General features: G+C 46.3%; 1 protein-coding gene across 1 annotated transcript in view; it reads right to left on the bottom strand.

Moving 5' to 3' along the window:
• LOC124045829 (protein dopey-2-like) overlaps nt 1-14,058 on the bottom strand; it is a 46,916-nt gene that overhangs the window by 8,670 nt on the left and 24,188 nt on the right. The window contains 13 exon segments of the mRNA XM_046365518.1: nt 206-272; nt 2,606-2,710; nt 2,837-2,892; nt 3,008-3,142; nt 4,126-4,251; nt 4,481-4,672; nt 4,804-6,479; nt 6,602-6,792; nt 7,004-7,104; nt 10,038-10,190; nt 10,494-10,765; nt 12,536-12,951; nt 13,693-14,036. Of these exon segments, the coding sequence (XP_046221474.1) occupies nt 206-272; nt 2,606-2,710; nt 2,837-2,892; nt 3,008-3,142; nt 4,126-4,251; nt 4,481-4,672; nt 4,804-6,479; nt 6,602-6,792; nt 7,004-7,104; nt 10,038-10,190; nt 10,494-10,765; nt 12,536-12,951; nt 13,693-14,036 (3,834 nt within the window).

Here is a 14,058-nt window from a genome sequence, read left to right on the forward strand (position 1 = left end):
ACCATCATCATGCATCTCACACTGTACAATCTCACACTGAAGCCTAATTTACACCTTTCACTTCAATCAAATGTCCGCTCCCTTTCGCACAGGTGTGCAAAGTGGGGTTTCTGAATCCGTGAGGACAGACCTAGCGGATGATGTGGAAGAGAAATGTGAAAATTAGGCTGAAGCCAGGATGGTGATACTGTGACCCATGTCTTACCTGCATATCCCTAGTGTACTTCTTATTGTCTAGGTTGGGGAGCCGGTTTACAAAGTCATTGAGGATCCTGTGGTAGGAGAGAATTAAAATAACAGTACAATTATAGATTGGTAGACCAGAGTGCTATAATATCTTATTGATTATGATACAGTATCAAACCAAAGCACATCTGAGAGATGTGTGACGTTCTACTTATGTTTGGTAAAAACATATAGGAGAAACATTGTTTCCAACAGGGAGTGTTATGCTAGGAACAATATCTATAGTAATAAATCAGTATGACCAGAGATGAATGACTGATAACCAGTGGTGTAAAGTGCTTCTGTTAAAATAATTACAGAAGCACTACTACTTAAGTAGTTTGTATGGGTATCTGTACTATACTATTTACTTTACTACATTCCTAAAGAAAATAATGTACTTTTTACTCCATACATTTTCCCTGACACTCAAAAGTATTTGTTACATTTTGTATGCTTGGCAGGACAGGAAAATTGTAAAATTCACGCATGTATGAAAATAATATCGCTGGTCATCCCTACTGCCTCTGATCTGGCAGACTCACTAAACACACATACTTAGTTTGTAAATGATGTCTGAGTGTTTGAATGTGCCCCTGGCTATCTGTCAAAAATATATTTTAAAAAATTGTGCCATCTGGTTTGCTTAATATAAGAAATTTGAAATGATTTATACTTTAACTTAGGTATATTAGTATATGAAGTATATTTTAGCAATTACTATTCCATTTGATACTTAAGTATAAACTCAGCAAAAAAAGAAACGTCCTCTCACTGTCAACTGCGTTTATTTTTAGCAAAATTAACATGTGTAAATATTTGTATAAACATAACAAGATTCAACATCTGCGACATAAACTGAACAAGTTCCACAGACATGTGACTAACAGAAATGGAATAATGTGTCCCTGAAGGGGGGGGGGGGGGGGGGGGTCAAAATCAAAAGTAACAGTCAGTATCTGGTGTGGCCACCAGCTGCAGTGCACCTCCTTCTCATGGACTGCACCAGATTTGCCAGTTCATGCTGTGAGATTATACCCCACTCGTCCACCAAGGCACCTGCAAGTTCCCGGACATTTCTGGGGGGGAATGGCCCTAGCCCTCACCCTCCGATCCAACAGGTCCCAGATGTGCTCAGTGGGATTGAGATCTGGGCTCTTCGCTGGCCATGGCAGAACACTGGAGGAAATCACACACAGAACAAGCAGTATGGCTGCTGGCATTGTCATGCTGGAGGGTCATGTCAGGATGAGCCTGCAGGAAGGGTACCACATGAGGGAGGACGATGTCTTCCCTGTAATGCACAGCGTTGAGATTGCCTGCAATGACAACAAGCTCAGTCCGATGATGCTGTGATACACCGCCCCAGACCATGATGGACCCTCCACCTCCAAATCGATCCCGCTCCAGAGTACAGGCCTCGGTGTAACACTCATTCCTTCGACGATAAACGAGAATCCGACTATCACCCCATGTGAGACAAAACCGCAACTCGTCAGTGAAGAGCACTTTTTGCCAGTCCTGTCCGGTCCAGCGGTGGTGGGTTTGTGCCCATAGGCGACGTTGTTGCCGGTGATGAACCCTACTTACAACAGGCCTACAAGCCCTCAGTCCAGCCCTCTCAGCCTATTGAGGACAGTCTGAGCACTGATGGAGAGATGGTGCGTTCTCGTTAAAACTCGGGCAGTTGTTGTTGCAATCCTGTACCTGTCCAGCAGGTGTGATGTTTGGATGTACCGATCCTGTGCAGTTGTTGTTACACGTGGTCTGCCACTGTGAGGACAAGGACCTGTCCGCCCTGTCTTAGGCATCTCACAAATATGGACATTGGAATTTATTGCCCTGGCCACATCTGCAGTCCTCATGCCTCCTTGCAGCATGCCTAAGGCATGTTCACGCAGATGAGCAGGGACCCAGGGCATCTTTCTTTTGGTGTTTTTACAGAGTCAGTAGAAAGGCCTCTTTAGTGTCCTAAGTTTTCATAACTGTAACCTTAATTGCCTACCGTCTGTAAGCTGTTAGTGTCTTAACGACCTTCCATAGGTGCATGTTCATTATTTGTTTATGGTTCATTGAAAAGCATGGGAAACAGTGTTTAAATCCTTTATAATGAAGATCTGTGAAGTTACTTGGATTTGTATGAATTATCTTTGAAAGACAGGGTCCTGAAAAAGGGACATTTCTTTTTTTGCTGAATTTATTTAACCAAATACTTTTACTCAAGTAATATTTTACTGAGTGACTTTCACTTTAAGGTATCTTTACTTTTAATCAAGTATGACAGTTGGGTACTTTTCCCACCACTGCTGATAATGGTTTATGGACATTGGACAACAAATAACAGTACATGTGTCAGACAGACAGGAAGTTGCTGACTCACCCCAGCAGCAGGAAGTGTCCGGGCGGGGCCAGGTTGAGCTGCACAGACTCTCTGAGAAGAGTGAGGAGGGGCGCCATGTTCTCCTGGAGCGCCTGTGCCGGAATACTACCACACACAGGGAGAGGAGGAAGGTGAAACACTTTTAAATGCCATCACATATAGGCAAGAACTAAAGTGTATTACTAACTACATGACACTGTGAATCTCTGTGTTGTTGTTGTAGTTTGTTACCTCTGAATGTAGGCATAGCTGAACTGTAGCATGGGGATGTCTACGAGGGTGGACTTCTGCCACACAGAGGAAGGAAACAAAGGGACTTGCATCAACTATGACCTTCACATTACCACCGTGTCATTGATCTCTGGGTTAAACAGTCAAATGTTTAGGTGTATGTGTGTGTACCTGGTCTCGTTTGATCTGGTGGGGTTTTTTCACCACCTCTTTGACCATTTGCAGGATATGTTCTGTACTGAGAGTGCCCAGGGACTTCACCAGATCCACGATGGTCAGACGAGACTCACTGGCCACAGGTAAGATCTAGATTGAGATAGGGGGGGAAGAAAGAGAGAGTGAGAGGGAGAAAGAGAGGAATGACTGTGTGTCACCTTCTTGTTGTCATGTAAACAGGGGTGTGTGATGGAAGGTACACTATATATACAGAAATATGTGGACACCCCTTCAAATTAGTGGATTCTGAAATTTAAAATCAAGCACACAGCCATGCAATCTCCAAATAGAAACATTGACAGTAGAATGGCCTTACTGAAAAGCTCAGTGAATTTCAATGTAACGCCGTCAAAGGATGCAACCTTTCCAACAAGTCAGTTCGTTCAATTTCTGCTCTACCTGGTCAACTGTAAGTATTGTTATTGTGAAGTGGAAATGCCTTTGAGCAACAACGGCTCTGCTGAGAAGTCCACTCAAGCTCACAGAACGGGACCGCCGAGTACTGAAGCGGGTAAAAATTGTCTGTCATCAGTTGCAATACTCACTACCAAGTTCCAAACTGCCACTGGAAGTAACGTCAGCACAAGAACTGTTCCAACTTTGTGGCAACATTTTGGGGAAGGCCCTTTCCTGTTTCAGCATGACAATGCCTCTGTGCACAAAGCAAAGTCGATACAGAAATGGTTTGTCGAGATCGGTGTGGAAGAACTTGACTGGCCTGCACAGAGCCCTGACCTCAACCCCATCGAACATCTTTGGGATGAATTGGAACGCAGACTGCGAGCCAGGCCTAATCGCCCAACATCAGTGACCGACCTCACCAATGCTCTTGTGGCTGAATTGAAGCAAGTCTCCGCAGCAATGTTCCAACATCTAGTAGAAAGCCTTCTCAGAAGAGTGAAGGCTGTTATAGCGGCAAAGCGGTGACCAACTCTATATTAATACCCATGATTTTGGAATGCGATGTTTGATGAGCAGGTGTCTACATACTTTTAGCCATGTAGTGTATGTGTGTAGCCTACATGTCCCACCCGCTTATTGCTAAATAAATAATGATGTTTTAAAGCACTCACTTTGTTTTTGGTGTGTCCCCTCCTGTTCCTCCGGCTGCTCCACACAGCTCCCACTGAGGCCATTAGCTGTACCCCGTACTGCCCCGTCAGAGGAGTCAGGAACTCCAACACACGCTGTCTCAAGGTCTATACACACACACACACACACACACACACACACACACACACACACACACACACACACACACACACACACACACACACACACACACACACACACACACACACACACACACACACACACACACACACACACACACACACACACACACAGAGTAGTACCATCAGAGTGTGACACACAAATGCACATGCAAAACACATCATAGCATCCATAAGAATGCACACACACACATACCTTGGAGCTCCTGAAGTAGACAGAAGTAGAGGTGTGTCTGGCGGTCTGGGAATATTCTGAGCTCCTACTCTGGGATTCCTCCCTCTTGACCACACCCCACAGCAGAGCCATGCTACTGAGCATGTGCGGCAGCTCCTCAATCACAGCGTTGCGGGCGTTCCGGACGTCTGCAGGGTCACAAGCCACCAGGGACTGAGAGGGCGGGAGAGAAACATTTTAAAGTTTTCTGCATTCAACTGTGTGTGTCTAAGTGTGTGGCACAGTGATCCACCTACATGTAGCCAAATCAGCAGACTGCATGGATATGTGTGAGTGTGCCTCACCTTCTTGTTGTCCAGTAGACAGTGGTGAGTGAGTGTGGTCAGTCCCTCCAGTAGGGTGAGAGGATAATCAGGAGCGATGTTCTCCTTCCTGCCAATCAGACTCTGTGTAGCCTTCCCCCCGTCGTGATTGTACTGTTTGACCAGCTCGTCCAGGTTCCTGCACATCTGAGTGATGAGAGGAGCCACGATGATGCCCAGCGAGCGCCCCAGGTAGGGCAGAGACGAGCAAAGCAGCGCCACCCAGTGGGGGTGCATGGCATAGCCGTACTGCGGCTGCAAAGCCCGGGCTGCAGCAGACACAAACATCCCCTGGGCTGTGATGGGCTGGGTTTGGACGTACTGAGCTGCCTTGATGGACTGTTGGAACAGAACCGCTGTCTGCCATTCCCGTGCTAGTGCTGAGGGGGCAGGGGAGTCACGGGGCTCATCGGAGTGCAGGGTCGAACCAGACTCCCCTGGCCACACGTGGTACTCCAGGACGATGAGGGCCTGTAGGAGCTTGAGCAGCTCCATCTGTAAGGGGTACTGCTCTTGTCCCCCTGCCCCTCCCAGATTCACCAGGCTCTCCTCAGACAGACCTACCTGTTCATCTAACAGATCTACACCCCCTATGGCAGAGCCCTTCTCCGTTCCTCTCTGGCTAATGTACATGGAGGCTGAGAGGGTGAGGAGGGCGTACTGCTGCACCTTACACCTGGCCAGCAGCTTACAGATGGGCTCTGGGCTGACGCCAGCCTCCCCTTGCGTGGAGGTGTCTCCCTGGCCCCGCGCAACGATCCCCAGCTGGGTCACCAGGCGGGTCAGCACCCCCACGCTCTTCACCTGGACCTCCCTGTTCCCCTGCAGCTCCCTGGGGTCCAGAGTGAGGTAGGATGGGTAGTGGGAGCGCAGGAACTTCAGGCACAGGGACACCATCAGCTCGATGAGCAGGGAGAGGGGACTGGAGGGCGAGAGTAGGCGTCCGTAGAAGCCTCTTCCGTCCTGGGCCTGCTGGTGGCGCTGGAGCAGGTTGGAGACCAGATTGAGGTGTGCAGCTGTGCTGGTGTCCAGGGAGGTGGAGGAGAGGGCATTCACTAGAGGCTGCTGGGCACTGCTCCTCAACAGGCTGTCCAGCAATGCCAGGCCGTGGAGCAGACGGGGCCAGCCGCCGGCCACAGAGTACAGCAGAACATGGCGGAACATAGAGTCGATGGCTTCCCGCTTCTCGCGTTCCTGTTTGAGGAGACGTGACCGAGCCATGGCTTCAAGCTCCAAGTCCTCCTCCTCCTCGCTCGACAGCGAATCAGACGCCTGCGTGTGTTCCGATTCCATCCTCCTCAAGCCATTGACCATGCTTCCTTCTTCTACACTACTACAGTAAGGGGCAGAGCCAGAGCTAGAGTTCTCAGTGGAGACCTGGGCGCCGCTCGACTCGGTGTGTACACTCTCCTCCTCCTCCACTTCCTCCGGTTCGTCTTCTTCCTCTGTAGCTTCGCTATCGCTGCGAGACACCCCCGTGGAGTCGGCCGGTGGTTTGGTTGTCTCCGGGTCATGCTCTAGCTCCCCCCACAGGGCCTCCCGGTCCACCAGGATCATGTGACCCAGTGTACCTTCATCTGTTTGGGTGCTGGTTGTTATGGCGTTCGTGTAACCGTTGGTAGTGCTTCGAATTCTGCTCTTTAAATCTTTCAGTATATCTACAGAGAGAAAGATATTTCTGAGCATATCAAAACACGCACACACAAACAAACACACTAGGAGAGCAACATCCCTAAACACTCCAACAATCTCCACTCCACCCATCAAAACACACACATACCTGTGGTGAGGTTCTGTTTGACACTCTGGATGGTGCAGCGCTGGGTGGAGGGGTGGAGCAGCAGCAGCAGAACAGGCTCCAGGATGCGGACCACGTCCTGCAGGGAGAGAGCCCTGACCAGCCAGCACTGGGCTGCAGCACTCACAGAACCATCTGGGCTGTTCAGACAGTCCACCACCACACACAGAGACCTGGGACAGAGATACACAGTCAGTCATAGAGAGCTGAGAGACACACGCAATCTTAAATGGTGACCAGAGAGAGAGAGAGAGAGAGGAGAGAGATAAGGAGATAGATACACATCCCATCTCCGCAATCTGAGGAAACGGAGAACAGGTTCACCATGGTAGTAAAGAGTGATGTAGTAGTAAACCACTGACCTCACTTCAGCTCTGTACTCACCGGTCAAATGAGCGGTTCAGAGACATGGTCCGGTTTGACTGGATGTCCCTGGTCAGGTGCCACAGCACTGAGAACCTGTGTAGGGCCTCCAACCGTACAGCCTGAGGGACACACACACACACACACACGTCATTTACATGTTAGTTAACAGGATAACTTGCTCTTAGTCATATCATATGAGCATGGCTTCATGTATTTGTTCCTAGTCAATGTAAAGTGGATATGTGTAAAACTGGGTTTCTTAGTTACATGCCCTTGTTTAAATGTGTTAGGGATGCTGTAGGGCAGGGGTAGGCAACTAGATTTCTGTCGGAGTGGATGGTTGGGGGGCCGGAACAAAATTATAAATGATACACTACAAATTGACCACAACAGAGCCCAAAATGAGATTGTATTTGAAAATCTATTCAACCCTAGTTCCCAAAATGAGATTTTATTTGAAAATCTATTCAACCCTAGTTCCCAAAATGAGATTTTATTTGAAAATCTATTCAACCCTAGTTCCCAAAATGAGATTTTATTTGAAAATCTATTCAACCCTAGTTCCCAAAATGAGATTGTATTTGAAAATCTATTCAACCCTAGTTCCCAAAATGAGATTGTATTTCACACCTTGATTACATTGATCACGTCTCTCTTTTTGGGGGGAGGGGGATGCTTGTTGCTGCCATGTTGTGTTGCTACCATGTTGTTGCGATGTTGTGTTGCTACCATGTTGTTGCCATGTTGTGTTGCTACCATGTTGTGGCCATGTTGTGTTGCTACCATGTTGTGGCCATGTTGTGTTGCTACCATGTTGTGGCCATGTTGTGTTGCTACCATGTTGTGTTGCTACCGTGTTGCTACCATGTTGCTACCGTGTTGTGTTGCTACCATGTTGTTGCCATGTTGTGTTGCTACCATGTTGTGGCCATATTGTGTTGCTACCATGTTGTGGCCATGTTGTGTTGCTACCATGTTGTGGCCATGTTGTGTTGCTACCATGTTGTGGCCATGTTGTGTTGCTACCATGTTGTTGTCATGTTGTGTTGCTACCGTGTTGCTACCATGTTGCTACCGTGTTGTGTTGCTACCATGTTGTTGCCATGTTGTGTTGCCATGTTGTAATACCCTTCCCCACAGGAGGCCTTTTGGTAGGCTGTCAATGTAAATAAGAATTTGTTCTTAACCGACTTAAATAAAGTTAATGCAGATTATTATTTTCATTAATTTATCTATCATCAACGCTCAGGGTGGGGACAGAGTGCATCTCATTAAGCTATGGAGCGCAGTTCACAAAACATGTATCATCTTCTCATAGTAACTTATTTTCTTGTGACAAGCCTAAATTTGCTACAGCAAAGCCTATGCTACAGTATATAATATAAGGACTCATTTACACATCACCAAGGGGTCACCTTACTTTTTAATTGTAGCCTAAAGATCATTTTGGGATATTTGCTCTGCAGAGTTTTAAAACAGCCTAACACTCTAATATAATTGCTTTAAATCAGTGCGCACTTGAGCACTCTGTCGTTTTCTCTCTCCTTCAATTCCAATCAAAATATAAAATAGATATTCCTGTTCACGATAGAAAGATAAATATATAGATGTCCTAGCCTACCTCTTATTAAGCCTTATTTTTAGCTCATGAATGAAAGGTTATGCATACAGTTATAACTTATAGCCTCTTGCTCAATACGCATCTGCGCTCTGCTGGCCTCTCCTTAAAAAACACTCCTTAGCTCGGAGTCCCGGAAAAAGCTAGACTATAAGCAGGGTCACCATGGGCTATGTATTGGATGACGGCACAATAATTTGGGCTTCTTTGGGCTCATAAAATGTCTAATGTAGGGTACATAAAATGTCTAATGTAGGGTACATAAAATGTCTAATGTAGGGTACATAAAATGTCTTTAGTGTATGACTCATCAGGCTCAGGTAGGATCAGGTTTGAATTTTCATGCTGATCAAAGCTTGAATGAAATCCAGACATATTTATATGCTTTAGAATGGCACTTCCGGTTTTGGTAGGAAATACCAGATTACCTGGGAGAAAACTGATTTATCCCCGGGATGGAACATTTGTAAAACACCGGGAAAACTCTATTGGGAAAAGATTTCCTAAATTAAACACATTTTTAGATTAATTCCAGGAGATTTTACAGTATCTTACCAAAACATATATATTATTTGTTTAACAAAAAACTTTGGGGGGCCTAAACAATTAACTTGTGGGCGGGTTTTGGCCCGTGGGCTGCCTTTTGCCGACCCCTGCTATAGTGGTATAGGATGGATCTTTGCTGTAGGTGTGTAGTGCACAGTTTGTCTTGATAGTACAGTAGAATCTTGTTAGTCTTGTTTCTTTCTCTAACTCGGAGGACCTGAGCCCTAGGACCATGCCCCAGGACTACCTGACATGATGACTCCTTCCTGTCCCCAGTCCACCTGGCCATGCTGCTGCTCCAGTTTCAACTGTTCTGCCTTACTATTATTCAACCATGTTGGTCATTTATGAACATTTGAACATCTTGGCCACGTTCTGTTATAATCTCCACCTGGCACAGCCAGAAGAGGACTGGCCACCCCACATATGCTCTCTCTAATTCTCTCTTTCTTTCTCTCTCTCGGAGGACCTGAGCCCTAGGACCATGCCCCAGGACTACCTGACATGATGACTCCTTCCTGTCCCCAGTCCACCTGGCCATGCTGATGCTCCAGTTTCAACTGTTCTGCCTTATTATTATTCGACCATGCTGGTCATTTATGAACATTTGAACATCTTGGTCATGTTCTGTTATAATCTCTACCCGGCACAGCCAGAAGAGGACTGGCCACCCCACATAGCCCGGTTCCTCTAGGTTTCTTCCTAGGTTTTGGCCTTTCTAGGGAGTTTTTCCTAGCCACCGTGTTTTTACACCTGCATTGTTTGCTGTTTGGGGTTTTAGGCTGGGTTTCTGTACAGCACTTTGAGATATCAGCTGATGTACGAAGGGCTATATAAATAAATTTGATTTGATTTGTTAGTGTGTGTATATATGTGTGTGTTCTGTACCTTGTCTCTGTGCAATAAAGCCTGGCAGATGATGTCCTCACAGATGGATGCGGAGGGGGCCAGGCAGTGGAGCCGATAGAAGAGCTCTACACAGGAGGTGTGCTGCTCTCGACGCTCCACGTCCAGCTGACCCCACAACACCTGGGCCACCCGCTGCATGGGGTCACAGAGTTCTAAGGTTAGAGGTGAGGATGATTTGTTTTCTTTTGGATCAACTGAAGGAAGCAGCATCATATGACGAACATTCTTGATCTGGTGAGGTAATAGGCAGCGGACATAAAAGGTGATGATGCTGTTGTACAAGTGAGTTTTGCAGATGACATCTTCAGTAAGGAAATTGACATATTTCATCATATTATACAGTAACACGTCGGACCAGCAAGGTCCCCTTATATGATCCCTCTTCACGTGGCAGTAATACAAGCCACCTGCCATGACAGACAATTGTTTCCTGACCTGGTAGAAGTCTGTGCCCTGCTCGATGGTGCTTAGCAGACCTGGGTAGATGGCGGGCATAGTGACCATCTGCAGCCGCCCACTGAGAGGGTTAGCATCGCTGGCCTGGTAGCGCCTGGTCTTGTCCTGAATGACCAGGGCCAGGGACCGTGAGTGGTTGATGAGCTCCAGCAGAGACGACATGGCCGTGTGCTGCACGTGGTAGTCCCTCGACAGGCAACACAGAGTCATCAAGGACCTCAGCCACACAGGCAGGCTGTCTACGTCACTGCCTGAAGAGAAACACATTCCGTTTAAGTCGGAGGTTTACATACACTTAGGTTGGAGTCATTAAAACTAGTTTTTCAACCACTTAACAAACTATAGTTTTGGCAAGTCGGTTAGGACATCTACTTTGTGCATGACAAGTAATTTTTCCAACAATTGAAAACAGACAGATTATTTCATATAATTCACTGTATCACAATTCCAGTGGGTCAGAAGTTTACATACACAAAGTTGACTGTGCCTTTAAACAGCTTGGAAAATTCCAGAAAATGATGTCATGGCTTTAAAAGCTTCTGATAGGCCAATTGACATCATTTGAGTCAATTGGAGGTGAACTTGTGGATGTATTTCAAGTGCCTCTTTGCTTGACATCAAGGGAAAATCAAAAGAAATCAGCAAAGACCCCAGAAGAAAAGTTGTAGACCTCCATAAGTCCGGTTCATCCTTGGGAGCAATTTCCAAATGCCTGATGGTACTAAGTTCATCTGTACAAACAATAGTGTGCAAGTATAAACACCATGGGACCACGTAGCCGTCATACCGCTCAGGAAGGAGACGCATTCTGTCTCCTAGAGATTAACATACTTTGGTGCGAAAAGTGCAAATCAATCCCAGAACAGCAAAGGACCTTGTGAAGATGTTGGAGGAAACCGGTACAAAAGTATCTATATCCACAGTAAAACACGTTGTATATCAACATAACCTGAAAGGCCACTCAGCAAGGAAGAAGCCACTGCTCTAAAACCACCATAAAAAAGCCAGACTACGGTTTGCAACTGCACATGGGGACAAAGATCGTACTCTTTGGAGAAATGTCCTCTGGTCTGATGAAACAAAAATAGAACTGTTTGGGCATAATGACCATTGTTATGTTCGGAGGAAAAAGGGGGAGGCTTGCAAGCCAAAGATCACCATTCCAACCGTGAAGCACGGGGGTGGCAGCATCATGTTGTAGGGGTGCTTTGCTGCAAGAGGGACTGGTGCACTTCACAAAATAGATGGCATCGTGAGAAAGTAAAATTACGTGGATATATTGAAGCAACATCTCAAGACATCAGTCAGGAAGTTAAAGCTTGGTCGAAAATGGGTCTTCCAAATGGACAATGACCCCAAGCATACTTCCAAAGTCGTGGCAAAATGGCTTAAGGACAACAAAGTCAAGGTATTAGAGTGGTCATCACAAAGCCCTGACCTCAATCCTATAGGAAATGTGTGGGCAGAACTGAAAAAGTGTGAGCGAGCAAGGAGGCCTACAACCTGACTCAGTTCCACCAGCTCTGTCAGGAATGGGCCAAAATTCACCCAACTTATTGTGGGAAGGTTATGGAGGGCTACCTGAAACATTTGACCCAAGTTAAACAATTTAAAGGCAATGTTACCAAATACTAATTGTGTATGTAAACTTCTGACCCACTGGGAATGGGATGAGAGAAATAAAAGCTGAAATAAATCATTCTCTTTTATTATTCTGACATTTAAAATTCTTAAAATAAAGTGGTGATCCTAACTGACCTAGGACAGGGAATTTTTACTAGGATTAAATGTCAGGAATTGTGAAAAACTGTTTTTAAATGTATTTGACTCAGGTGTATGTAAACTTCCCATTTCAACTGTAAGATAAAAACAAGTTGGTGACTTCACATTCAATATGTTCAACGATTAGGAAAGTATATCAGGGTGCATCATACAGTAGTCAAATCAACCCTATTAGTAAAGCCGTATTCGGGTATGGCTAAACAACTATTATTGGCTAAAAGTTCATACAGTGACCTCACCTGTATGGTTGAACATGTCATTATAGAGCCCATGGCTCTCCCCCTCACTCAGGTACAGGGGGAAGGTGGTAGACTCCAACAGAAGGTGGCACGCTGCCGTGAATGTCTGTCGACACTCCTCCGAAATCTCCGCTCTGCTCCGGGGCATGTACCCTGCCCCCCAGTCCACCCCTCCTCCCGCACACCTTCGCCCCTTCTTCCTCTCTGTAGGGGGGTCTGGGACAGGGGGGTCTGAGGTGGCACGTGGTTTGTGTTTGTTGGGGGTGAAGAGCTCGGCTAGCTTGTCTTTGATCTGGGTGGTGGTGATCTGAGGGCCCTCCCGGAACGAGGACTTCCGACCACGGGAGAGGGCAGCGGGGTCGGGTTGTGCAGCCTCCTCCTGCCCCCTGACATCCTCCACCTGAACCAGCAAGTACCTGGGAGGGGAGAGAAGGTGGGAGGGCAGAGAGAGAAAGAGAGTTGGAGAGAGAGCAAGGTAGACAGAGAGATAGAGGGAGTGTTCTGGACCTGTTACTTGTTTAGCACCCCCTAGTGGCAGTTTAAGTTCAGCAGTCTAGAATTTAACTGTTTTTTTCATGTGACAGGAAGCAGTTTCAGAAGTGAAGCAATGTGTAAGATGTGCAAGTGTGAGTAGCTACAATCATTCAACATCCTTTATAAGCTTTGTATGACAATGTCTGTAAGTACATTTGTTTATTAACACAAGGTAAATGTTTATCACAGTTTTCATGTTTCTGTAAAATATTAATAATTGAGTTAGTTACTTTGCATTAGCTTCAATGCTATTTCTCCCTAGGGTTACCTAGCTGAGTAATATTAAGCAAACAATTGCATTCTTCTCGTAACTTTATTTTATATTTGGCTCTAGATTGAGTACTCTTACATTTACATTTAAGTCATTTAGCAGACGCTCTTATCCAGAGCGACTTACTCTTATTCCTTATTTCATACATTTAGTGCAGTTATTGTGGAAGACATTCTGTGCTCTATACTACTGTAACTGAAAACATGCACTTTTGTGTTTGATGCAGTTAGTGTTTAGCTAACTGGATAAGGGCTACTGTACATTTAGCGAATCCAGTATAGCGAGAGAAAGAGACAGATAAAGTATGTTAGAGTTGATTATTATGTATCCCTGATGTGGTACTGTTCTCTACCTGCTGATGATGAAGGCCAGGATATCCTGCAGATACTGGGTTATGGTCTCCACACTGCCCCCCTTCCTCCACACACCCTCGCCCTCTTTCACAATCCCTGCCTCCCCAGGGCCCAGGCCCGCCCCTGGTAGGAGGTGCAGCTCTGACGGCGAGGCGCTGATGCCCAATCCGCTGTCTTCAGACCGAAGGGGCAGGAAGGGGCTTTCTCTCTCTCCTGGACCAATCTCGTGCACCATAACCCCATTCAGTTTAGGTTCTTCCTCTGGTTCTGTGTTGTCATGGTTACCGTTGACCTTACCAGCATCTTCATCGTTATCCTCCTCATCACTTTCCTTGTCATTGTACTGTAGGGTAGAAAATGTATGA

Source organism: Oncorhynchus gorbuscha, linkage group LG01 (assembly GCF_021184085.1).
Source record: "Oncorhynchus gorbuscha isolate QuinsamMale2020 ecotype Even-year linkage group LG01, OgorEven_v1.0, whole genome shotgun sequence".
NCBI lineage: Eukaryota > Metazoa > Chordata > Actinopteri > Salmoniformes > Salmonidae > Oncorhynchus > Oncorhynchus gorbuscha.